General features: G+C 46.1%; 1 protein-coding gene across 1 annotated transcript; it reads left to right on the top strand.

The window, feature by feature from the left end:
* The first annotated feature begins 1,127 nt into the window (after nucleotides 1–1,127).
* On the top strand, nucleotides 1,128–24,806 carry LOC126913618 (butyrophilin subfamily 2 member A2-like). Its single transcript, XM_050716035.1, has 14 exons — nucleotides 1,128–1,194; nucleotides 2,355–2,696; nucleotides 3,690–3,953; nucleotides 4,222–4,482; nucleotides 7,147–7,206; nucleotides 8,483–8,536; nucleotides 9,368–9,469; nucleotides 9,590–9,610; nucleotides 16,627–16,830; nucleotides 19,614–19,952; nucleotides 22,035–22,079; nucleotides 22,257–22,277; nucleotides 23,471–23,497; nucleotides 24,244–24,806. The coding sequence occupies exons 1-14, from the start codon at nucleotides 1,128–1,130 to the stop codon at nucleotides 24,804–24,806; spliced, it is 2,370 nt and encodes a 789-aa protein (XP_050571992.1).
* Nucleotides 24,807–25,444: the final 638 nt, after the last annotated feature.

The following is a 25,444-nucleotide window of genomic DNA, read 5'->3' as shown; positions in this document are numbered from 1 at the left end:
CGTGCCAACAGAGCAGGCAAGAAGGACCCCAGCGGTTACACAGTATGATGCTGGCTGGAGAGAAATGAGGATCTGTCTGTGCTCCCCCTGTTGCTCATGGATTTTACCCTAGGCTAGTACAGATCTGCAACAATCAATACAACAGAGACAAGATATATCTGCATTTTATAACAAAATAAAATAATACTCAGCTACAATGAGGGCAAAACTAGATCAGTTCTAAGAGCTGTATATTTTGTTTGCTCTGTTTAGAAGTAAAGAAATATTTCCTAAACATTTCCTTAGAAATTACTAAACCTTCAGGAAATGTAGTTGTTCTATTGAGCAGTTCTATGGTTGTCAAGTCCATCCTTGACAAAGCAAAAAATGCTTCCATGTAGTGGCCTAAATGCTCTTCCCAGCCCAAGAGGGAAAATATGACAGCGTTTTATCACAATTTCAATCTACTTAAATATTTCATGAGTCCCATGTTGTGGTTTAAGACCAAGTCAGAACTATGTCAGGCAGTAATAATCAACATGGCTAGAAATATGAGTTTAGCTAGGAGGGAAAGATTTTTCCAACCTGCATGTGATTCTTTAACTGCTGTTTCTTTATTGTCTGTTGGAAAATGCTTGAATAGATGAGGGGGAAAAGGCCCATATTAGATCCTTAAGGAATTTTCTTTATGTGACCTCTGTTCAAGCCACACATTTTTCACTTAGGATAAATATCATCAGGAAGTGTGCTGGATATTTCCCACTTATGATATTCACAGCATCCTCTGGGTTGTCACCTCCACTTATCACCCTACCCCCTCTAATGGTGACCTGCTAAATAACTTCCACCCAGGATGCCAAACATCTGTGCTAACTGGTCCATCTCTTCTTCCCAGGACTCACCCCCCCAAAAGTTACCCAGTCAAGCGGAGCCTTTACATGCTAAAGAAAAGTGAGGATTTCTATGCCTTGCTTGAGAAAGTGTTTCTGTTTTAGTGAGATTATGTTTCATTATGTTTTATTCCTTTCAGGAATTCTTCCTCTTTCTCATGGCAAGCCTGTGCCATCAGTCATTTCCAGGAGGATTATTAGCAACTTAACTTGATCGACATTATATTTTTGGAAGTTTTTCAGGACGTGTGCTCAGAAATGAATCTCAGAGCAATCCTGTTCTTAGCTCTTCCAAAATGTTTTTTAATTTCAAAGTGGTTTACAGGTAAGAAACTCCTTACTATATGCAGCAATTCACTTTAGCTATAGAATAGAAATAAATATGATGAATTCTATGAAAGATCAGTGCATGTAATGAAATGAAGAAAGCAGGATCCATGGAGGAAGCTGGAACAGACAAGAAAAAACCTTTCCTTTCCCCTTTTTCCTGTATTGGTAGAAAAAAGTAAGTACCACCAAGTTAAGCATATCTTTTGTGGACTATTTTAGTTGCTGATTACCAAGGGGTTGTTGTTCAGGGTGAAAAGCCCCTCAGAGAGAAACAATTATTGAAATCTAGCTTTGGTGTAGATGGACACTCCTGAATGAGATTACTGTGGACTGAGATGCCAGTCCCTGCCTGAGTCACCTTTAGGATACTTGTTTTAATCCCATGCCTGGCACTTCATGATCAGGAGCTGGCTCCAAGTAGTTCTGCTCATGTCTTAAGCATGACTTAGTATTCAGTTCAGCTAGCCAATTTCCTAAGATATCACACTTGCACTTCTGTTCATATTCCCATTCCCTGAAGGAATAAAGGTACTGTAGATCCTGTGTAATGTCTGACAACTCCCAAGTGTGGGATAACATTGGCTATCTCAGATGAGGTGAGACACGACAGTCCTGATCTGGAGCGTTGGCTATCTCAGGGACTAAACATAGGTGTATTATCTTACCACACAGATGAAAGAGGCCTGGTCAGTCTTTCACAGGTAGTACAGCCAGGGTCAGTGGAGAGCAAGAACCTACGCAGATTGCTTTCAGGCTGATCAGATTGTCAGCTCCTTGCAGCTCATTAATGGTAACTTGCTCCTAGCTCAGTGAGCTTTTGTTTGCAATCCTCCCACCAGTGTACCTATGGTCTTCTTGAATAAATTGCTGCCCCCAATACCCCTCTTCTCCATGAACATATAACATGACTGCCATGTATATGAAACCTGGAAATGTGGAAATCCATGCGTGTATGTGCCTGAAGGAGGTGGTAGCATTGACTGAAGACCCTGTCCTCATTTTTGCAGGGGACTAGACAACTCTAGCCTAAACCTCAGATTTCTGTTTTGCATTAAAGTAATGCATAACTTTCTGCCTTATTGCTTTCTCAATATAAAGAGTATATTTGCAGAAAAAAAAATTAATAATGCATTTGGTCCCACCTCTTCCTTGCAGGTGAAGATCCTATCACCATCAGCATTGATCCTTCAGTTGTCTGTGTTGGTGAGCAAGTGACTCTGTCCTGCCAGTTGACACACAGTGTCCCCTCCAACACATGCTTGCTTTGGTACAAAAAGGAAAAGGAAAGGGATACTCCACTGTGCTTTTCCTCCAGCCTGGGTGGTGTGGTGGAGCAGTGCCATGATGAAGAATGGTGCAGGATTAAGGGGCGCTGGGAAAGAAGATCACTTCTCCTGATTATTCAGCAAGTGCAAGTAGCTGATGAGGGGGAATATGTTTGTGTGGTGAGTGGCAGTGCTGGCTCACAGGAGGCTGTTACTCACCTTGATGTTACAGGTAAGCAGAGAGATTGTCACAGTGAAATGTGACCTGCTATTACCATGCTGAGTTCAATTCCCATCAGGGCTCTCAGGCTCTGCCTATTCCTTGCTCAACAGTTCAGACCTTCTCCTGGGGAAATATGCAGAGACCCAGGAAATAGCTGGGAAGTCTTGCTTCAGTTCTGAGTATCTGAAGACAGGATACTGAAGGGCATGGGGCCTGTGGCTTGTCATGTGGAAAATAGTGCAATGGGGAACGGCTGATTATCCTTGTATGAGTACCTTTAGTGTTTTTCTACTATGGAATTATCGATATTCAGCTTCTCCAGTTAGCTTTGTAAACTTCAACTTTGTTTGTTTTTGTAAAATGAAAAAAAAAAAAAAAAGACTCAGATCTACTAGGGATTTACCTATGTGTAGTGAGCACGATGATATGTTAAGGACCCCTTTTCTCTCCTCATTTGAAATTTCCCATCATGGAAGACCTGTCCTAAATGCAAACCTGGAAATGCTGCCAGAAATCACTTTATCAAGTCCGACCTTCTGTTGGACAAGTCTGATTTGATGTCTCATATTTTGGTATTGGATAAGATGGAAGAATTCCTTGCTCTTTGTCTCCAGAGCATTCCTTTTTATGATCCTGTATCATATTCCCCCTCAGTCATGTGGAGACTGCTCACTCTTGTTTTGCAAGCTCCCAGATAGTTTTTCTTGACTTAATCATCATCCAGGCTCACTGGGGTTCTCTGTCTCTGTGTGATAAGATGCCCTAGTATGTTTCCTTGTGGGAGTCAAATTAAATGGCCCTTTTGATCTGACCAAGTATGACCAATTTCTATGTACTATGAATATTTAGAGCTGTGTATTAACAAACAAATTGAAACAAGCCAAAACAGAAAAAATCTGAAAGCACCATATTTCTGTAGTTATTTTTTTATTTACCTATATGTTTGTCTTTATTTTTATATAACTCTCATGTTTCATCCTTATTGCAATAACTCCATTACAGCACTCGGAAATAAGCCAACTTTGGAAAGGGATCAGCAGGAGGAGGGCATGTGTCGCTACACATGTAAGTCAAAAGGATGGAACCCAAAACCTGAAGTCCTTTGGACAAAATATGGAGGAGGCAATAAAAATGTGGAGGCCAAGACCTATGTAACCTGGAATAAGAGAGACCTTTTTGCATTGCAAAGCATCATGACAGTGCCTTGTGATGATGTAGATGTCCAATGTGTAGTCACACTAGTCAAAGAAAAGATAAGCCGAACTGGTAGGTAACATTTTAACACTTGCATCTGCATTGCTGAGGGAATCAGACCCCTTCTCGGCAGGAAGTTACACATTTGTGAGTGGAAAACAAAGAGAAGTGTTCCTGCTGTTTCTGAAATTTATAAAATGAAATGCTCAAAAGCCATATGGTTTTAACTGTCGACGAAATAGCAACAAAAGTGCAGGTGTTTTGTGAGATCTCTCTCATGGCATAGTTGGCATTTCTTTGTTGTGCCCAATACAGTGGTGGTAAGTTGCCTTTGTTGCAGGTTCCCTGAATGGAATGATTCTGCAAAAGCCGAACACTTGTATGTACGAGAGCCGAATAAGAGGTTCCTTTGTAAAGCCCAAAGCCACGTGGGTTAATCCCCAAGGAGAAGATCTATCTTCACTGGCCCAGACAAGCATTCTACAGGAGAAGGACAGTGTTTTTGCAACAGAAAGTTCCACTGAGATACCCTGTGGAGAACCATCTCCTTCTTTCTTGACCACTAATGTGGAATCCAGTCTACCCTTTGCTCAACAGTCAGGTATGCAGCAATTAAGACCCATTTATTGCATTTTGACATTCTCTGAGGAAGTGAATGTACCTGCTTTTAACATCAACCTGCACTAATAAACAGGATGGGCCTAATGCTGTGAATTATTTCACTCGGTTTCCAACAATGCTCCATAGTTAACTTTGTTCAGGAGCATGTTGCTCAAAACTTTGATGAAGTCAATGTCTCTGCAGTCATGGCATCCCATCCTCCAGGCTGTGGCTGAAAACTGGATGCATGGGGGAACATGACTACTGAAGATAAGGAAAAGACTGGGGTTCTTAATGTCTTCTTTATATCAGACTAGACTTCTTTACTAGCCACCACTTATCCTTGGGGTACTCAGCCTCCTGACCTGGAAGTCTGGGATGAGGAGCAGAAGAACCCCCCCCACACAACACACACACAGAGTTCAGCTGGAAACAGTTAGAGACCTGCTGCTCCACCTGAACCATCACAGGTCCATGGGGCCAAATGGGATCCACTTGAGGGTGCTGAGGTAGTTGGCGGTTGTGATTGCTGGGCCGCTCTCCATCATCTCTCAGCAGTCATGGTAATCTGGAGAGGTCCCAGTTGACTTTAGACTTGCTAATGTGATGCCCATCTATAAGAAGGGTTGTAAGGAGGACCCGGGGAACTACAGGCCTGTCAGCCTGACCTCGGTGCCAAGAAAGGTGATGGAACAGGTCATCTGAATACAATCACACAGCATATGCAGGACCACCAGGGGATCAGGCCCAGTCAGCATGGGTTCATGAAAGGCAAGTCCTGCCTGACCAACCTCATCTCCTTCTATCGGGTGACCCTCCTGGTGAATGAGGGAATGCCTGTTGATGTAGTCTACCTAGACTTCAGCAAGGCCTTTGACACAGTATTCCCCTGGAGAAGCTGGAAGCCCATGGCTTGGACAGGTACACTTTTTGCTTGGTTAAAAACTGGCTGGATGGCCAGGCAAAGAGAGTAGTGGTGAATGGAGTGAAATCCAGCTGGCGACTGACCACCAGTAGTGTTTCCCAGGGGTCGGTGTTGGGACCCTTCCTCTTTAATATCTTTATTGATGATTTGGATAGGGGAATTGAGTGCACCGTCAGTAAGTTTGAAGACAACACCAAGTTGGGGGGAAGTGTAGGTCTGCCGGAGGGTCCCTGCAGAGTGATCTGGACAGGTTGTGTCTATGGGCAGAGGCCAATGGGATAAGGTTCAACATGGCTAAGTGCCAGGTCCTGCACTTTGGTTACAACAACTCCATGCAGCTCTACAGGCTTGGGACAGAGTGGCTGGAAAGCTGTGCAGAGGAAAAGGATCTGGGGGTGCTGGTCAATGCTCACTGGACATTAGCCAGTAGTGTGCCCAGGTGGCCAGGAAGGCCAACGGCATCCTGGCTTGTATCAGGACTAGCGTAGCCAGCAGGACCAGGGAGGTGATCATCCCCTTGTACTCTGCACTGGTGAGGCCGCACCTCAAGTACTGTGTTCAGTTTTGGGTCCCTCACTACAACAAGTTCATCGAGGCCCTGGAGTGTGTCCAGAGAAAGTCTCCGAAGCTGGTGAAAGGTCTGGAACACAAGTCCTGTTAGGAGCAGCTGAGGGCACTGGGGTTGTTTAGTCTGGAGAAGAGGAGGCTCAGGGGAGGTCTTATTGCTCTCTACCACTACCTGAAAGGAAGTTGTGGGGAGCTGGGGGTCAGCCTCTTCTCACAGGTAACTGTTGATAGGACTAGATGGAATGGCCTTAAGATGTTCCAGGGGAGGCTCAGGTTGGAAATTAGGAGGCATTTCTTCTCAGAATTAGTCAGGGTTTGCCCAGAGAGATGGTGGAGTCACCGTCCAGGGGATGTTTAAGGAAAGGTTGGATGTGGTGTTTAGGTACATGCTTGAATGGGTAACATTGGTAGCAGGGTGATGGTTGGACCAGATGATCTTGAAGGTCTTTTACAACCTTAATGATTTTATGATTTTATGAAAAGGGAAGAACATCTGGTGATGCCAGGAAAGCCAGGAAGACAGTGGGCTCCTGAGGTCAGTGCTTCTAGCCTTTTTACTAGCATGGACCTCTATGTTTTGATTTCGGCAGAGAGGTTTCTCTCACAGATCTTTAGACTGTCAGATGCTGAGATCTGCACCAGCAATGAAATACTTCGGTGTTAGGCTCTTAAAGAATTATTCTGGCTGAAAGGTGTTTTCAAGCAGCAAGACTAAGGCTGAGCTTTCCTCTGTAGTTTTTACTTGTTTAAAGCTTTGAAAATCAACTTAACTTAAGCTAAAGTATTTTTATGATACCACTTAGAGCAATATCACTCCATTCAGAGGTCGTGTAGGAAATAGGTATGCTCCTGAATAAAAATAGAGGCATAATATCAAGATAAAGTATAATTTAAAAATTCCCCAGGGGAAAAAAAAATACTTCCCAGTTTATCTCCAGTTTGTTTGAGCAGTGATATAAAATGCAAACACCAAGGTTGTGTCTAGACTTTCTTTAAAACTTTTAGCGTTCCTCACCACTCTTCCATATGAATAATTATTTTGTAAAATGTTCTTCTGCTAACCATGTCCAAAAGGGACAGACTGTGTGACCCCCCCACTGCCACTCTACGTCTGTGTTATATTGCAAGGAATTTGATGTCATTTTTTAAAATTGCTTTTTCTCCATTTTTCAGAAAACTGTGACTGGTTCTGGGTTCTTTACCTCTTTTGCCTCCTCCTCCTTATTTTAATAGGTAAGCTATTCCCCCATGCTAGACTCCCCATTTTCCAATTCTTCTTTGCAGTGAACTTCCAAAAACATTGTAACCCACATTTTCCAACAATTTATTGTCCCTCCAAAGTGGCATAGACATCCCATGTCATAGATAACTCATTCTTCTCAAGAAGCTAGCAGCTCTGGATTCCTTCAGAAGAATTCTTTTGTAGGTAAATTCACTCAAGAATTTACCAAGCCTTCCAAATGTACCGCAAAGCTCTTCAACTCCACAAATCAACATTTTCCATCGTAACCCCATAAAAATAGCCTTCTTTCCCTTTCCAGATCCTCTGTGTTTCTAGCACCCAGACTTACTGAAGTTAGTTTTCTTCGATACAAACACTTGTTCTTTTCATTACCTCATCATACTTGTTCATATTACCTTTTTATCTATCTAGTTAGTTAGTTAGTTAGTGTGTGTGGCTTAGTATATGAACTACTTCCTCATGAGTATATGTATATGAATGTATACGAGTATAGTATATGAACTACTTCCTCGCGAGGGGGAGCGAAGGGGCAGGTGCCGATCTATTCTCTTTAGTGACCAGTGATAGGACCTATGGGAATGGTGTCAAGCTGCGATAGGGGAGGTTCAGGCTAGACATCAGGAAGAGGTTCATCACTGAGAGGGTTTTCATGCGCTGGAACAGGCTCCCCATGGATGAAGTCACTGCACCAAGCCTGTCAGAGTTTAAGAAGCATTTGGACTGTGCACATAGTCATACGGGCTGAATTTTTGGGTAGACCTGTGTGGTGCCAGGAGTTGGACTTGATGATCCTTGTGGGTCCCTTTCAACTCGGGATATTCTATGATTCTATGATTCTACAATAAATATTCTTTATTAACTGGACATCTATCAGTAAAGATGTTAGGAATCTGGTGTCCACATTTTTTTCTTCCTTCACAATGCGTAGAATTCACCAAATCAACCTGCATTTGCTAGTACTTTGATGCAATTGAGATGATATATTTTGGAAAATTTAATATTACTTGGGGAAAAAAGAAAAATGAGCTCTTGTGAGCATCAGAAGTGAGAACATGGTTTCTGCATATTAAACATGCCAATGTCTTAAAGCCTCTGGGGCATTTCTGTATGAAATAAAATCCTCAGCATTTGTAGAAAACAAATGGAAGATTTCAGATTATGATAAAATGAATACCAATCTGTCCTCTCTGGGGCGATGGCATTCCAAATTTAACTGTTCATGCTTTATGTTCTGTCATGATGATAATAATATTGTCTTGTTTTTAGCATTTGTACTACAGATTTTCAAGTATATCATCTGGCACCCATTCATTGATACAAGTGAGTTTTCATTATTTTTATTTATGTCTTCTAAGTACAAATATATATTTCACATTTAGGTGTTATGTCTTTTGGCTGGGAGCAAGGTTTCTGTTACTTTTCTACTGTCTTTATTGTTTCAATGGAAAGCAATTAGCAAATTGTAGGACTGATACATTCCAAAATTATAAGGAATATGCTTTCTTGTGAGATGATCCTTTCTGTGGAAAGGAGATGTGGGTTTGTAATGCAAACAGGATGCTGAGAGAGGTCTGAATTCAAGAAAACCTCTCACAGCTTTCCCTCGTCTTTCTTCCAAACACTGTCCAAAAAGACTGCCTTGAGGGAGGGAGCTCCATGGTACTATAAGCAAGACAAGTTTGCAGTTGCCAACAGACCTTCTCCCCTTACAGAATATGTCCTGTCCTTTGCTAGAAATGGTCCTAGAGGAAGTTGCCACAGGGAACGGGAATGCCATGCACTGAGATATAGGGTAGTGCCAGGTTGAATTCCTGGTGGGAGGCAGCAGGAAGGTCTAGGGGTGCTGTGGTAGGGGTACTGCTGATTCTGGTGTGCAAGGGTGTGGCCAAGGAGAGGTGCCATGTCCCTCAACTGCCAACCCAGGCATATGGCTGTCATGAGTATGGAGACGTACACATAGCAGGCCATGTGTGCCTGGCAGAGCTATTTCCCCAAGGTGCGTGGAGACATGGGAGGGCAGTGGAGGTCTCCCAGTGTTAGCTTGATGGCGAATGACCTAGAGCCCAGGGAGCCTTTGTCCTCTGTACTGGCAGCAGCTCCTGCCTGGCACAGCCCTCAGTTCTCTTCCTTCTCCCCACCTGTCTTTTGCAGAGGAGCTGCAGGTGCAAGGCAGGGAGCAGGGGGATGTGGAGAAGGGTGAGTATGTGCAGAGACCTGACCCCATGCCTCCGTGCATGGAAAAGCCATGGCTGGGTACGGGTACTGGTGGAGGATAAGTGTGCCTTGCTGAAGGCTTTCCGTGCTCTTCTGCCAGTCCTTTGGTGGGATGGGGTGCTAAGCAATGTGTCCTCCCTTCCCACTCTCTCCTGACAGACTTCCTGGAGAAGGAGAACGGTGAGTGGGGCCATGAATCCGAACACACCAGCTAATGCCCAGGTTTTTGGGGCAGTGGTATAGTGTTGCTGGTGGTGTCATGTGTGGGGGAGGCTTTAGAGCCAGAGCGAGAGTGAGAGAAGGGGATGTGGTGGGAAGTCTGAGAAGTGGTGGCTGGAGGTGGAGAGCCTGGTTCACTGAGCAGCCCTCTTTCCTTTTGGTGAGGTGCAAGGATTGGGCTGGTGACAATGGTCCCTGCCGGAGTCAGAGGGGTGCTAGAGGTAGTTGGAAGGAGTGTGAGCCAAGGCCTCCATCAGAGGCATTCTCTGTGCCATGTGGAGGTAGACAGTCCAAGAAGGCACTGCCTTGTAACTCGTGTGTCTTGACCTGACCTGTCTTCTCTGGAGGCCGTGGTGACTGTGCAGAGGAACTCTATGCAATGTATGGTGAGCTATTTGCCCACAAGCTTTCTCTGTGGGGACAGAGGCATTGGAGGTGGCGAGTGAGAACAGTCGCTCCAGCAATAGCCATTGCACCTGAAATATCACTATGATGGAGCCTGCCAGTATGCCATGGTCTGGGTTCCAACTGGTGCTCCCAAGCTTGGGCATTCTCAAAGAAAAGCCCATCGGCCACCGAAGTAGTTGCTTTTACTCCTTCATTTTAAGCAGGGGGAAAAGGGATGGGGGGCAGACGAGGATTCTGCAGAGGATTCTGCAGAGGAGCTGCAGTCACACAGCAGGGTGGAGGGGGATGCAAAAAATTGTGTGTGTAAAGAGGTAAAGAAAAGATTTGAGCCTCCTAAGTATGCTGGAGCCCACTCCTCTTGCCTGTGATCATCCTTGCGAACATTTTGGGTGGGATGGATCACTGCAGATAGAAGTGAGCCCTTGGGGGGTCTACTCCTCTGAGCAAGTTACACAGAGAAGCCCTTACAGACCAAAGCAGAAATCTTAGCCTTTAGGAAGGGATGGATTTCATGCTAGGGGCACACCTCACTGATGCCAGTCACATCCTACTCGAGAAGAGTGTATTGCTGTGGTGGTGAGTGGAAAGTTTTCAAAGAATGTGCTCAGAGGAAGATGCTGGGAGGGGTAACAGGTCCTTGCGAGATTTCCTACCTTTGCTGTACGGTAAGGAGGAGTGTCTCACCCCTTTGTGGCACTTCCCTGTGACAAGTAGGGCAAGACACCAGGACGTGTCTTCCTCTGCCCAGGGAAGCAATGGGAATTCTTTACCCCAAACTCTCTTGCAGGTGCTAGCTTTGCAGCTCCTCAGCAGACAGTCCCTGGAGGAAGGAAGATGACTCCCCATGCAGGTAAGAGCCTGGCTTCATGTATGCTGTCTGGAGGCAAAGGGAGGCAGAGAAACTGGGAGCAGTGCACTTGTCTTGGGATGAATTAAAAGGGCACTGCTTTCCTCTGCCTCCTGGGGTCCCATCCTACCTCAGAGCCCCTAGTGCTGCTCCACAGATTATACTTCAGAGCTAGGAAGGTCTCCAGCAAGAATAGTTTTCTATGAGGTGGCTTCCTCATAAGGGCTTTTCCAGAGTTTTCTGTCTCTCTGGCCACACTTTGTGAGAGGTCATGTCTCCCCTGTCCAATGCAAACAGTTCTAGCTCGTTGGGCACAGAGGGCTCAGGCATCCTCAGCCCCCTCCCGGCTCTGTTTGTGCACTTGCTGCTCCTTCTGGGATGGTAGCTGGTGTGGGGGACTGCCAGAGAGGAGGAACCTGTAGAGGTCTGTTATGCTAAAGGCCCACCCCAGCATCGTGAAACCATTGCTCTTGGAAAGAGCACAGTAAGCCTTCCCTATTGGCTCTTCCAAGCACACAACACTTCCCCTCTCTGTGTTCAGCTTCATCTGTGCATGCGTCAGGAATGGTCATGCCCCTGGAGAGGACCCATGAGGTCCTCAAGGAAGGACTACCATGCAGAAAGGAACACCTAAGGCAAGGAAGAGATCTATCTCGTGAAGGCATAGCAGATGAGAGACAAGGGTCAGACGTCTCTGAACACTGGCAGAAGTTGCCTAAGAATGAGTGAATTAATTGGTAGCATTGGCAGAGATGCCTGCTGACCTTTTAGATTGTTTTGTGTCGAATTTTTATCAGCCCCCAATACAGGTCCTACCAAGGTCCTGGATCAAGGATACATATTTGACATCATACATATTGTACTCTAGTACAGTGTACTGCTGTGATTGGTAGTGGAAGGCTTTCCCATGATGAGCTTGTATGAAGATGCTGGGCAGCTGGCATGTCACTTCTTTCGTTCCTTTTCATTCAGACAGCAAAGGAGGAATCTCTCTCCTAAGCGTGAGGGTCCTATCAAATAAACAGGTCAAGGCTGCGTGTGAGATTCATTCACTGCACCAGCCAGGTAGTGGACTTTTTCCACTGGAACCTGTCTCGAAGGTAGGAGCTTCCCAAATGCTCTGCTATCCAATAAAGTCTGGGAATGACTCATCTTGGTTGTGTTTTAACCCTGCTTGGCAGCTAAACACCACATAGCCACTCACTCACTCTGCTCAATTGGGATGCAGGAGAGAGTCAAAGAGCTAGAATCATAGAATCATAGAATGTCTTGGATTGGAAGGGACCTTAAAGATCATCTAACTCCAACCCCCGTGCCATAGGCTGGGATGCCTCCCACTTTGTCAGGCTGGCCAAGGCCCCATCCAGCCTGGCCTTGAACACCTCCAGCAATGGGGCATCCACAACTTCTCTGGGAAACCTGTTCCAGTTCCTTAGCACCCTTACAGTAATGAATTTCTTCCTAATATCTAATCTATTTCAATCCTCTTTTTGTTTAAGACCATTCTGCCTTGTCCTATCATTATCTACCCAAGTAAAGAGTCCCTCTGCATCTTTTTTATAAGACCTTTTTATGTATTGAAATGCCACCACAAGCTCTCCCCAGAGCCTCCACTTCTTCAGGCTGAACATCCCCAGCTCTCTCAGCCTTTCCTCATGGGAGATGTGCTCCAGATCTCTAATCATCTTTGTAGCCCTTTGTAACCCCCAAGTTCTCTCCACAGGGTTGTTCTCAATGAGTATTCCCAGCAGTGATAAGCTGTAGAAGTGCCTGCCAATATTTGAGGGACTGCATGCTACTGAGAACCTTCAGTCTGCCCCACAAGTGGCTTGGTTCAGTTGGACACCTGAATTATTTCTATACAAATGCATGCAGTGTGAGAAACAAGGAGCTAGAAGCTTGAGGAGCTAGAAGCGTTGGCCCAGTCCCAGAACTACGACATCATTGGCATGTGAAACCTGGTGGGAAGAGGCTTGTGACTGGTGTGTTGCGGTGGACAGTTACAGGCTCTTCAGAAGGGACAGACAGGGCAGCCGAAATGGAGGGTGGCACCCTATATAATGGAGGCACTGGACTGTACAGAGCTTGCAGTCAGTGACAATGCACCTCTGGGTGAGGATCAAGGGACAAGCAAATAAAAGGGGTGTCGTTGAGGTAGTCATCTATAGACCACCCAGCCATGACAATGACACCGATGAACTATTCTTTAAAGAACTGAGAGATACTTCTAGATCAGCTGCCCTTATCCTTATGGGGGACTTCAACCTGTCAGATGTCAGCTAGGAATATCACACCACTGAGACAAACAAGTCCAGGAGATTCCTGAAGCACCTTGATGAAAACTTGGTACAGATACTAAGGGAACCTACTAGGAAAGGTGTCTTCCTGGACCTGTTGCTTGTAAACAGGGAGGGTCTGGTGGGTGATGTGGTGATAGGTGGTCACCTTGGCCATAGCAACCACAGCTAGTCAAATTCAAAATCTTTTGTGATAGGAGGAAAACTGCCACCATAACTTCAGCACTGAGTTTGGGGAGAGCTGACTTCAAACTGCCCAGGGACTAGTTAGTAAGGTCCCCGGGAAACTGCTTTTAAAGACATTGGGGTCCATCAGTGCTGGTTAGTTTTTAAGCACCACTTCCTAAGAGAACAGGAACAGAAAATTCCAAAGTGTCAGAAGTCAAGCAAGAGGGGCAGAAGGCCGACTTGTCTGAGCAGGGATCTTCTTCAAGAGCTTAGGCAGAAAAAGAAAGTGTGTGGCTTCTGGAAGCAAGGTCAGAAGACATGGGAGGACTAGAGGGATGCTGCTCACATTTGTAGAGAGAGAATCTTGGCTGCCAAAGCTTGATAAGAGTTGAAGCTGGCCAGAATAATGGGGGACAATAAAAAAGGCTTTTTAAAGTATGTTAATGGGAAAAGGAGGACCAGAGCAAACATTTGTCCAATACTTGATGAGGACTGTCATCTAACAAACGGACATAGACAAAGCAGAGACATTTAATGCAGTTTTTGCCTCTGTCTTCAACACCCATGATGGGGTCTCATCTGCTCTGAGTTGGAGGACCATGACTGCAGAAACGATAAACTTCCAGTCAACCCTGAACTTGTGCGGGATTTTCTGCTCCACCTGGATGCATACAAGTCTATGGGGCCTGAGGGGATTCATCTCAGAGTAGTCAGAGAGATGGATGATGTCATCATAGGACCTCTCTCAATTAATTTTCAATGGTCTTGGGAATCTGGAGAGGTCCCAGCTGACTGGAAGTGGGCAAATGTGGTTCCAATTTTCAAGAAGGGCAAGAAAGAAGACCCTGGTAATTACAGGCCTGTCAGTCTCACTTCAGTCCCTACTAAATATATGCAAAAGATTATTCTGGGAGTTATTGAAAACCACATGAAGGACAGCACAGTCATTGGTAAGAGCCAGCATGGGTTCACTAGGGGACGGTCATGTCTAACAAACTTAATTTGCTTCTACGACAAGATCACCCAGCTAGATGACCAAAGGAAGCCAGTCAAAATAATCTTTCTGGAGGTGATCCTCCCCCTCTACTCTGCCCTGCTCAGGCCTCACCTGGAGTACTGTGTCCAATTCTGGGCTCTCTGGTACAAAAAAGACAGGGATCTCCTGGAAAGAGTCCAGCAGAGGGCCACAAAGATGATATGGGACCTGGAGCATCTCCCCTATGAGGAAAGGCTTAGAGACCTGGGTCTGTTCAGCCTTGAGAAAAGAGGACTGAGAGGGGATCTTATTAATGTTTACAAATATCTTAAGTGTGGGAGATGGAGGGATTTTGCCAACCTCTTTTCAGTGGTTTGTGGGGACAGGACAAGGGGCAAAGGCTACAAAATGGAGCACAGGAAGTTCTGCACCAACATGCGAAAGACCTTCTTCACGGTGAGGGTGATGGAGCACTGGAACAGGCTGTCCAGGGAGGTTGTGGAGTCTCTTTCTCTGGAGATGTTCAAGGCCCATCTGGACACTTACCTGTGCAACCTGCTCTAAGGAACCTGCTTTGGCGGGGGGTTGGACCCAATGATCTCTTGAGGTCCCTTCCAACCCCTACAATTCTGTGATTTCAGTAAAGCTTTTGATACTGTCTCTCACAGTATCCTTCTGGACAAAATAACCAGTATACAGTTAGATACAAGCATAATAAGATGGGTGAAGAATTGGCTGACAGGTAAGGCCCAAAGGGTTCTTGTAAATGGGGTTACATCAGGCTGGCAATCTGCCTCTTGTGGGATTCCCCAGGGCTCCATTTTAGGACCAGTTCTCTTCAACGTTTTCATAAATGATTTGTATGTGGGTCTGGAAGGTTTCTGAGCAAGTTCACAGATGATACCAAATTGAGTGGAGCTGTTGACTCCTTCGAGAATGGTGAGGCCTTCAAGAGAGTTAGGGACAAATTAGAGAGCCAATCACCAACAAGATGAAGTTTAACAAGAGCAAGTGTTGGATTCTTCCAGGAGGAAGGGACAACCCTAGTTATACGTACAGACTGGGTGACAAGATGCTGGAGAGCAGCCCCGCAGAAAGGGATCTGGGGGTGTTCATTGACAGCAAGCTGACCATGAGCCAGCAGTGTGCCTTGGTGGCCAGGAGAGCCAAACGTAACCTGGTGTGCATCAAGCATAGCATTGCTAGCCGGTCAAGGGAAGTGATTGTACTGCTCTGCTCTGCGCTAGTGTTTCAAGTATTGTGTGCAGTTTTGGGTGCCACAGTATAGAAGAAAGACATAAAGCTGTCAGAGAGTGTCCAGAGGAGGGCAACAAATATGGTAAAGATTCTGGAGGGGAAGAAATATGAGGAACGGCTGAGTCACTTGGATTGTTCAGCCTGGAGAAGAGGATAATGAGGGAAGACATTATTGCGGTCTACAACTTCCTCACAAGGCAGAGCACAGAGGCAGGTGCTGATTTCTTCTCTCTGGTTACCATGACAGGGCCCGTCTTGAGGCTTCAACCGGGGAGGTTCAGACTGGGTATCAGGAAAAGGTTCTTCACCAAGAGGGTGGTTGGACAGTGAAATAGGCTCCCCAGGAAAGTGGTCATGGGACTGAGCCTGCTGGAGTTCAAGAAGCATTTGGACAATGTTCTCAGATACATAGTCTGATTATTTTGGTGGTCCTTTGGGGACCCAGGATTTGGACTTGAGGATCCTTGTGCATCTTTTCCAATTCAAGATATCCTTTGATTTTATTATACTAGGGTAATTCATATGCTCTGTTCAGCCCAGAAGACTTTGACAAGCCTTCAGACAGGATCATGGGGCATGAGTTCTTTCCCCATCACTCTGGTGTCAGTCCATCAAAACCAATGCAAGGGAGGTGGAAGGATCTTCTCTCTTCTGTACACTTTTATCCAGAGCCTATGTAGACATCGCTGCATGGAGGGAGCTTGGGCTCACAGTTCTGGAAAGCTCTACTACCCTTCCATTGGATAAGGAGTACACAGTCCTTGTGTGGATTTCCTCCGCCCATCACAATCTTACCCTCAAAAGTGCCCCTCTACTGGAAAAAACAAAAACAAAAACAAAAACACAGGATAAACTTCATTGGTCTTGTGAAGGAATAATGCAGGGATGGGTCTGCCTTGGAACATAAGTAGAGCATTTTTCTTTGTCTTTTCTAAGAGCAACCCCCTTTCTCCATTAGAAAGACAAGGAGCCACTTCCCAAGAAGCGATGTCAGTTTCCCAATGGTTCCTCTCTTTCTTTGCAGGAAATACTGTGGAGGTCAACATCACGAGTGCCCTAGAATCCATGCGGGCAGAGGTGGAAAGGGTCCTAAGTGAGAAGCTGGCTGTGTTGCAGAGCCAACTGGAAGTCTCACAGCATGCAACCCAACGTCTGGAGGAAGTGACCAACACCCAGACTTCCCTCCAGGCAATCTCTGAAAACCTGCTGGAGATCGACAATAAACTAGGTGAGCACAGCAATCCCCAAACAAGTCTTCATCCTGTGGTTTAACCCCGGTGGGCATGGAAACACTACATAGCTGTTCCTCTAGCATGTTCCTCTAAGCATGTTTCTCTAGCATGTTTCTCTAAGCATGTTTCTCTAGCATGTTCCTCTAAGAGGGTGGGGGAATGGGGGAGAGAAGTGGAAAGGAAATAGTGAGAAAGCAGATGGGTTGAGATATAGATAGTTTAATAGGCAATGCAAGACACATGCTGCAAGCACAAGCAAAGCAAAATACAGAAGTCATTCACTGCTTCTAGTCAGTGGACAGATGTTCAGCCATCACAAGGAAAGCAGGGCTTCATCAGAGGTGATAATTCCTGGGGAGACCAATGCCATAACTATGAATGTCTCCCCTTCCTCCTTCTTTACCCCAGCTTTTAATACTGAACAAGGTGTTGTATGGGATTCCTTTGGGCAGCTGGTGTCTGCTGTCCTGGCTGTGCTCCCTCCCAGCATCTTGAGCACCCCCAGCACCCTCCCTGGCAAAGCCTCATGACAAGCAGAGACACTCTTGACTGTGTGGAAGAACTGCCCAGAACAACTAAAACAACCACCTGTTATCAACATTATTTTCATCACAAATCCAAAACACAGCATCATACCAGCTCCAATGAGGACAGTTAACCTATCCCAGACAAAAGCAGGATGGCCTCCTGAAGGCAAATGGTGTCATTCAGTGACTCCATTGTACGAGCTAGTCTCCGGCGTTTCCTCCATGGTAGTGAGAAGGACAGCCTTTTCTTAGGGAGAGGTCTTGTGTCCAACTCTACTGACAAAGCCCCATGATAGGGTAGTGCTTGCTGGTGGTAAAGGTGTTTCTTCTCTCCCTCCCCTTTGAAGGGATTTGGCTTGATAGTCTATCTCTGATGCCTGCAAGTGGTGAAAGTTCCAGATGGGGCTCTAGGAACATCCACCTCCAGGCTCCAATACCATCTCTCTCTTTGTCACTCACATTGCTCATCAACAAAGAGTCATCTCTCCCACGGACCACAGATCCTGCCTGGAGAGATACAGTGGAGCAATTCCTACCCTCCATCCCACCCAGCAGCACTTTGACAAGCCTTCAGGCAGGATCACGGAGCCTCTTCTCCTTGTCCATCCCTCTGGAATTCAATCTATGCAAACCAAAGCTTGGAAGGTGGAAGGATCTTCTCCATTCTGTCCTCCTCCATCCAGAGCCCACTTCCCATGGGCTATGGGGAAGGAGTCACTTATGAGGGGGAATTGCTGTGAGGGACTGAAAACCCTAGAAAGCGATTTTAGGGGAGGGAACTAGTGTTCAGGCCTTTGGTAAGCTGCACGTCACTTGCCGTGGCTAAGTAGTGCCCTCTCAGACCTTGTGTGGATTTCCTCCTCCCACCATAATCGATATCCCTTGCCTGGAAAAAACATCTCAGGCATGGAACCTTTCATGCTACAGTGAGAAATCCACCTTCGCACTGAAATCTGAAGAGCATTTTCTCTGACTTTTATAAGAGGAAGTGCTCTCCCCCTTTAAAAAGACAAGAATGAAGGCTGTGGATGTGGTTTACCTTGATTTCAGTAAGGCTTTTAACACTGTTTCTCACAACATTCTCTTAAAGAAACTGGCTGATCACGGCTTGGACTGGCGTACGCTTCGTTGGGTTAAAAACTGGCTGGATAGGCAGGCCCAAAGAGTTGTGGTGAATGGAGTTAATTCCAGTTGGAGGCCAGTCACTAGTGGAGTCCTCCAGGGCTCAGTACTAGGGCCAGTCCTCTTAAATATCTTTATCGATGATCTGGACGAGGGGATCGAGTGCACCCTCAGTAAGTTTGCAGATGACACCAAGTTAGGTGCGTGTGTTGATCTGCTCAAGGGTAGAAAGGCTCTGCAGGAGGATCTGGATAGTCTAGATGGATGGGCTGAGGCCAACTGTATGAAGTTCAACAAGGCCAAGTGCCGGGTCCTGCACCTGGGACACAACAACCCCAAGCAGCGCTACAGGCTGGGAGATGAGTGGTTAGAAAGCTGCCTGGCCGAGAAGGACCTGGGAGTATTGGTTTATAGTTGGCTGAATATGAGCCAGCGGTGTGCTCAGGTGGCCAAGAAGGCCAACAGCATCCTGGCTTGTATAAGAAACAGTGTGGCCAGCAGGACTAGGGAAGTGATTGTCCCCCTGTACTCGGCTCTGGTGAGGCCGCACCTCGAGTACTGTCTTCAGTTTTGAGCTCCTCACTGCAGGAGGGACATCGAGGTGCTGGAGCGAGTCCAGAGAAGGGCAACAAAGCTGGTGAGGGGTCTGGAGAACAAGTCTCACAAGGAGTGTCTGAGGGAGCTGGGGTTGTTTAGTCTGGAGAAGAGGAGGCTCAGGGGTGACCTTATCACTCTCTATAGGTACCTTAAAGGAGGCTGTAGAGAGGTGGGGGTTGGTCTATTCTCCCACGTGCCCCGTGATAGGACGAGGGGGAATAGGCTAAAGTTGCGCCAGGGGACATTTAGGTTGGATATTAGGAAGAACTTCTTTACTGAAAGGGTTGTTAGGCATTGGAATGGACTGCCCAGGGAAGTGGTTGAGTCGCCATCCCTGGAGGTCTTTAAAAGACGTTTAGATGTAGCCCTTAGTGATATGGTTTAGTGGAGGACTTGTTAGTGTTAGGTCAGAGATTGGACTAGGTGATTTGGAGGGCTCTTCCAACCTAGACGATTCTGTGATTCTGTGATTCTGTGACCCAGTTCCCAGGAAGCAATGTCAGTTTCTCAGTGGCTCCTCTCTTTATTTGCAGGAAGGACCGTGGACAGAAACACTACGAGGGCCATAGAATCCATGCGGCAAGAGGTGGAGAGGATTCTGAGTGAGAAGCTGTCTGCGTTGCAGAGCCAACTGGGAGTCTCACAGCATGCAGCCCCACCTCTGGAGGAACTGGCCAACACCCAGACTTCCCTCCAGGCAATTTCTGAAAAAATGCAATCTCTGATGACATTTTTACAGAACGTGGAGACATCTAGAAAGCAAGACCTTGAGATCCTCAGAGCAGAGATACAGGGCAGAAGAAGCAATGATTTGGAGGCAGCAAAGAGGTCCTGGTCCGAGGAGAACCAGATGGAGATCGACAAGAAACAAGGTGAGTACAGTAATTTTCCAGCAGGTCTTTGTCTCCCTGAAAGCCAACATTATGCTTTAGAGACAACATCCACTGAGCATGCCCTTAGGGTCTCTTAGAATGTGCTAGAGAAATACAGTCCTTGCTTTGAGAGAGAGTGTTCCCAAGTTCCCTCACTATTGAGATAGTTCCAATGATGATGTGGTGTCTGCAGGTTGTAAAGGTCCTTCTTCTCTCCCTCTTCTTTGAAGGGAGTGTGTTTGATGAGCTCTCAGTGTTCTGTATCATTGGTGAAGGTCCCTGCTGAGGCTCTAGGAACATTGACCTTAACATTCCACTACTGTTTCTCCCTTTCACTTACTCATCTTCCTCATCAACAAAGAGTTTTCTCTCCCACAGCCCACAAAACCTGCTTAGAGATACAGATTAGGGCAACTCCTACTCTCCATTTTAACTAAAAGACCTATCAGGCAGGACCATAGTGTCTGTGTTTTCCACATTCCATTGGCATGTAATTTATACAAGCCAATGCAAGGGAAGTTGAATTTTGTTCTGACTTCTGTCCTCTTGGACATGTCCTCTTGTCCACCATGGGGTGGTGGGCTGTTCTCAGAGTGATTACCACAGGAGGCTGAAAGCATCAGAGAAAGAGCTAAAGGGACAGAGCCTGGGCTCAGGCCTTTGGCAAGCTCTGCTTCTTTTCCATTGGATAGGGAGTGCTACATCAGTCCTTGTGTGAATTACGTCCTCCTTGCACCATCTCACCCAGAACATTTTCCTTCTCAGGAAAAACAAAACAAAACAAAACAAAACAAACAAAAACAACGAACAAACAAACAAACAAAAAACCACAACAGCCATGATCTGCATGGTTTATGCTACAATATGCTGTGAAGCTGTGTTGTGTTGTCACTGAAATAGAACTGTCTCTTCCTTGTCCTTTCTAACAGGTAACACCCTCCTCCATCAGACAGACAACTCCATTCCTCATAGGAGGCAATGGCAGTGTAACAGGGGTGGTACTATAAGCAAGACAAGTTTACAGTTGCCCACAGACCTTCCTCCCCTTCCTTCCAGAAGATGTTCAGTCCTTCGCTAGAAATGGTCCTGATGGGTGTGATACCACAGACCAAAGCAGGGAGAATGGGATAGAACAAGTGGATTGATAAGTCTGAGTATATAGGACATACAACTGATGTACAAAGGGAGAGCTCTGACTGGGAGAGGGGACTATGCAAGTGTTGTCCTCACCTGTGACGAAAGGCTGTTCTCCTACCACAGTATACATTCAGCAGGGATGGTGAGAATTTCTGACAGGAGACAGCAGATCAGAGAAAGGTTGACTTCTGAATATAGATTGTAATTAATGCCAAATTAACTGGTGAAGCAAGACAACTGATGAGAAAAGAACCTCAGGGAAAGAGAATACCATTCCCTGGGAAGTAGGGAACTTGGAGGTACTATTTTTTGTTGTGGTTGGTTATTATTTTTTTTCATTTCAATTAACGCTCAGAGGAAGATTGGTAAGTGTGAGTGTTCAGAGTATAAAGTCCATGGATGCCCATGGAGCAAGCTCCATAGTGGAATAGGGACAGTGCAAGGGCTGGGACTCTCCTAGACGCCTGGGCTCTCTTGTGCCCCAGTGTGCATTTGGCACGGCTGATGGGATGTTCTTGTGAAATTAAGGATGCTGATTCAGAGGGGGTTCCCTTGTGAAAGCTCAATGGCATTGCAGCTGAGACAAGACTATAATCATGTGACTCTGAGACAAATCAAAACCAGGGAAGGGGATCACTGTCCCCTGGGAAGTAGGGAGCAGACAGGATGCACTCCAGGTGTGAAACATAAGGAAAGTGTAGAGAGGTTTTAGTCAGGATACTGGTCCCATGCCTCAGTGCCCAGGGTAGTCCTGCTTCTGTACAGATCTTGGTAGAGGGTGAGTGTGGGAAGCAGCAGAAAGGAGTGTGGGTTGGGGCTCTCCCAATGTTGGGGCTGGGTGCTATATTGCCCAGAGCCCAGGGAGCCCTTGTTCCCCCTGCTGGCAGCAGCTCCTGCCTGGCACAGCCCTCATGTCTCTTCCTTCTCCCCACCTGTGTTTTGCAGAGGAGCTGCAGGCGCAAGGCAGAGCGCAGGGGGATGCGGAGAAGGGTGAGTGTGTGCACAGCACTGCCCCCATGCCTCTGTGTGTGGGGAAGCCGTGGCTGGGTGCAGGTGCTGGTGGAGGATGAGTGTGGCTTGCTGAAGGCTTCCCATGCTCGCCCACCAGTCCTTCTGTGGGACGGGATACTAAGCAATGTGTCTTCCCTTCTCACTCTCTTCTTACAGAGTCCCTGAAGAAGGAGAATGGTGAGTGTGGCTGTCTGTCTGAAGGCCAAGCATGCCAGCTGATATGTGGGGGTTTTTGGGTCATGGTATAGTGATCCTGTGTGGAGGAGTCCTTGGAACAGGAGCAAGAGCTGGGGAATGTGGACGGAAGCCTGAGAAGTGGTGGCTGGAGCTGGAGAGCCTGGTCCACCGCTCAGCCCTGTTTCCTTTGGGTGGAGAGCAATTCCTGGCAGAAACTGGAGACACTTGCTTGGAGAAAGCTCTTCGCTCCCATAATCTTAATGTTTAATTTTTTAATCCTTTTTTTGTTTGTTTGTTTATTTTTATTTTTCATTGACCCTGATTGCATGTGTTTGGAAAGACTAAAACTGTCACTAAAGTTAAGTGGAGGAATGTATCAGGGACGGGGCAATCCTGGTCTCTTTTTGGTCCCAGCATGCAATCAGAGCAGATGCTGTGATGGTCTTATACCATTTGGGACCCTGTTGCTTAGTGGGCTCCCTTGTGAAAGCTCGATGCTGAGTCAAGGCTTAAAGCAGCACCTCAGGAGAGCAAAGCCCCAAGGAAAGGGAACGCCAAGGTCTGGGCTGTAGGGAACTGCCAGGTTGAATTGCCAGTGGGAGGCAGCTAGAAGGTCTAGTGGTGCTGTGTTAGGGCTAGTGCAGCTTCTGATGTGCAACGGTCTGGCCAAGGAGAGCTGCTGTGTCCTTCAGCACCTCAACTGCTAGCAAAGGCATGTGGCTGTCATAGCCTTAGAGGCAGCAATGTTGCAGGCTCTGTGTGCCAGTCAGGGCCATTGCCCTGAGATATAGTGAGCAGCCTGGAGGATAGTGGGGTTCTTCCAATGTTGGGTCTTGATGTTGTACTGCCCAGAGCCCAAGGAATAAGAAGTGTCTTTCAGCTTCTCCACAAGCTTTCTGCGTGTTTTCTTTCACCTTTTATTTTTGGTGCTGCAGGGCTCCACTATACAGAAACTGTGGACTTCCTGTTTATCTATGGCTGACCTATACGTAAACAGTTGTTTTCCTCACTTGATTTTTTCTTCTTTACCATGGAAGGTTATATGGTCTTCTGATTAACTTTCTGACATGTAGACGAGTCACTCTACTGTAGAAGAGCATGATCTTCTACCAGCAGCATGGGCTGTTATTTAAGTCACTGGATGCTTTGTATCCTGAAAAACACCCTTTGTGTCCTTTTCTTGTTTTCCACAGAACTGCTGTATGCACAACGGTACAAAGGTAAGAAAAGAAAACAAAACTTGCTGAATTCCACTACTTGGATCTTCAGTGCAGTTGTGTAAAATTTTTGCCCTTCTCAGGTAACAGTTCTGAAAATAACAGGAAAAAAATTGTTTCTGCATCTCTCTTTTTCATTTGATGCCCTGGAAACTCTGTAAGGCCTTTGTTTACTGCTTCTGGAATGTAAAACAACATTATTTCTTCTCCAGAAGAAACTGGAAGAAGGAGAAGCTCATTTTAGGGTGTTTAGCTCAAGCTTTTCTACTGCCAAGTGTATGCTAACGTGGTGTATGTGCCAGTCTTGGCCAATGGAACTTCTCCCCATTCTCATACAAGAGGATTTTGTGATCCTAGTTTTACTCAAAGACAAGATCTATGCATAAGCGTGCCTCTTATCCTCTCGTCACCTCTATACAGTTTCAGTGATTAAGGCAAAGGCTTATCATCTCCTTACATTCCTCTTTGAAGCTACATGCCATTTTCAGGGAAGTGTCTCTATGAGTGTTAAATTTGCTGAAGGTTGGCCTCTCTCTCAGTGTGCCATAGATGGGACATAGAAGGGACATAGGAGATCTGGGATGGCAGAAGCTGGAGGGATCCTGGTCAAAGAAACTTCCTAGGGCTCATCAGAGTGGAGATCAAGGCATGGAAGGGAAATAATTAATGCACAAGTTCAACAATTAGAAAGTTTCAAAGTACTAACCTTCTTGCCCTTTACTACTTAACTAATTACTTGACTATTGCAGTTGATGTCACCCTTGATGCTGACACGGCTCACCCGAGGCTGCAAGTGTCAGAAGATGGGAAGAGTGTGACTGACACTGGTGCAATCAGAAGGGTGCCCAGCAAGGAGGAGAGATTTGATTCCCATGCTTTTCTGTTGGCAAAGGAAGCTTATGCATCTGGGAGACTCTACTGGGAAGTGGATGTTGGAAAGAGGAGAAACTGGATCTTGGGTGTTGCCCAGGAGACTGTGACACGCAAAGGAAAAGTGGTTCTGTCTCCTCAGAATGGCTTCTGGGTCATAGGGTTGGCAGATGAGCAAGATTATTGGGCTTACACGGATCCTTGGACCCGTTTGACTGTGAGTGGTAGACCACAAAAGATTGGGATCTTCCTGGACATCTCTGCCAAGAATTTGTCCTTTTACAATGTCCACCAGAAAAATGCTTTGCACACTTTCACCTTTGGTAGTAGCCACAGCCAGGAAGTGAAGCTCTTTCCTTTTTTCTCGACAGGTCCCACTGCAACAAAGGCTGACACTGAGCCTCTACAAATTGCACAGGGGTTTGATGATGATGAGAAGTGAAGGGACAAAATAAAAACGCACAGCTAATATATGTCTGAAATCCAGAGCCTTAGGTCTGACTAGACTGTATTTAACCCCATGCTTTTTGCCACCAAATTAAAACCTAAAAGCTAATTCATGAAAGATGGTTTCACCACTGCTTGCTAAGCCTTCTCTGATCCATTTCTGTAGGTAGACCTGGATTTCAGGCCACTGAAATACTTGTGATATCTTTGTGCAAAAGTGGTCTACTATTCTAGAGTGGGAGAGCTTTCTGATGAACTGAACCAACCCTTCCTAAAAATACTTCTGAATTCTGTTTCTAGATGCTCAGCCATCATGGCAGATCCTTCTATGTCATTTGCAAGTATGCCTTGCTTCCTGAAGGCCTCTTGCCTGACTTGTTACCAGTGTTTCTTGAGAAGCTGTGTGAAACACCGTCCTACCTTCCTGGTTTTGGGATGTAGTACTGTGCTGGGAAAAAATATGAAATTAAGTAAGAAAGAATGATTTTTCCTATGATGCTGAGTGCTCTGATGTTGTTCTGTCTTTCTTCTTCTTACTGATAATCTGCTGATCAAGGGGGATCCAAAGCTCTCCTGCCCAGATTGTTAGGTTCCCATATAGCAACAATCTTCTGGAAATCCCTCACAACTATT

The sequence above is a fragment of the Cygnus atratus genome, chromosome 32, assembly GCF_013377495.2.
Source record: "Cygnus atratus isolate AKBS03 ecotype Queensland, Australia chromosome 32, CAtr_DNAZoo_HiC_assembly, whole genome shotgun sequence".
NCBI lineage: Eukaryota > Metazoa > Chordata > Aves > Anseriformes > Anatidae > Cygnus > Cygnus atratus.
The sequence above is the reverse complement of the archived record's forward strand: the minus strand, read 5'-3'. Positions and strand labels throughout refer to the sequence as shown.

Bases quoted from the DNA above. Each gene is read 5' to 3' on its own strand.
- LOC126913618 (XM_050716035.1), top strand. From the start codon at position 1,128: ATGAATCTCAGAGCAATCCTGTTCTTAGCTCTTCCAAAATGTTTTTTA. The intron at 1,195-2,354 runs GTAAGAAACTCC...TCTTCCTTGCAG, and splicing joins AATTTCAAAGTGGTTTACAG to GTGAAGATCCTATCACCATC. The intron at 19,953-22,034 runs GTGAGTACAGTA...TGTGTTTTGCAG, and splicing joins GGAGATCGACAAGAAACAAG to AGGAGCTGCAGGCGCAAGGC.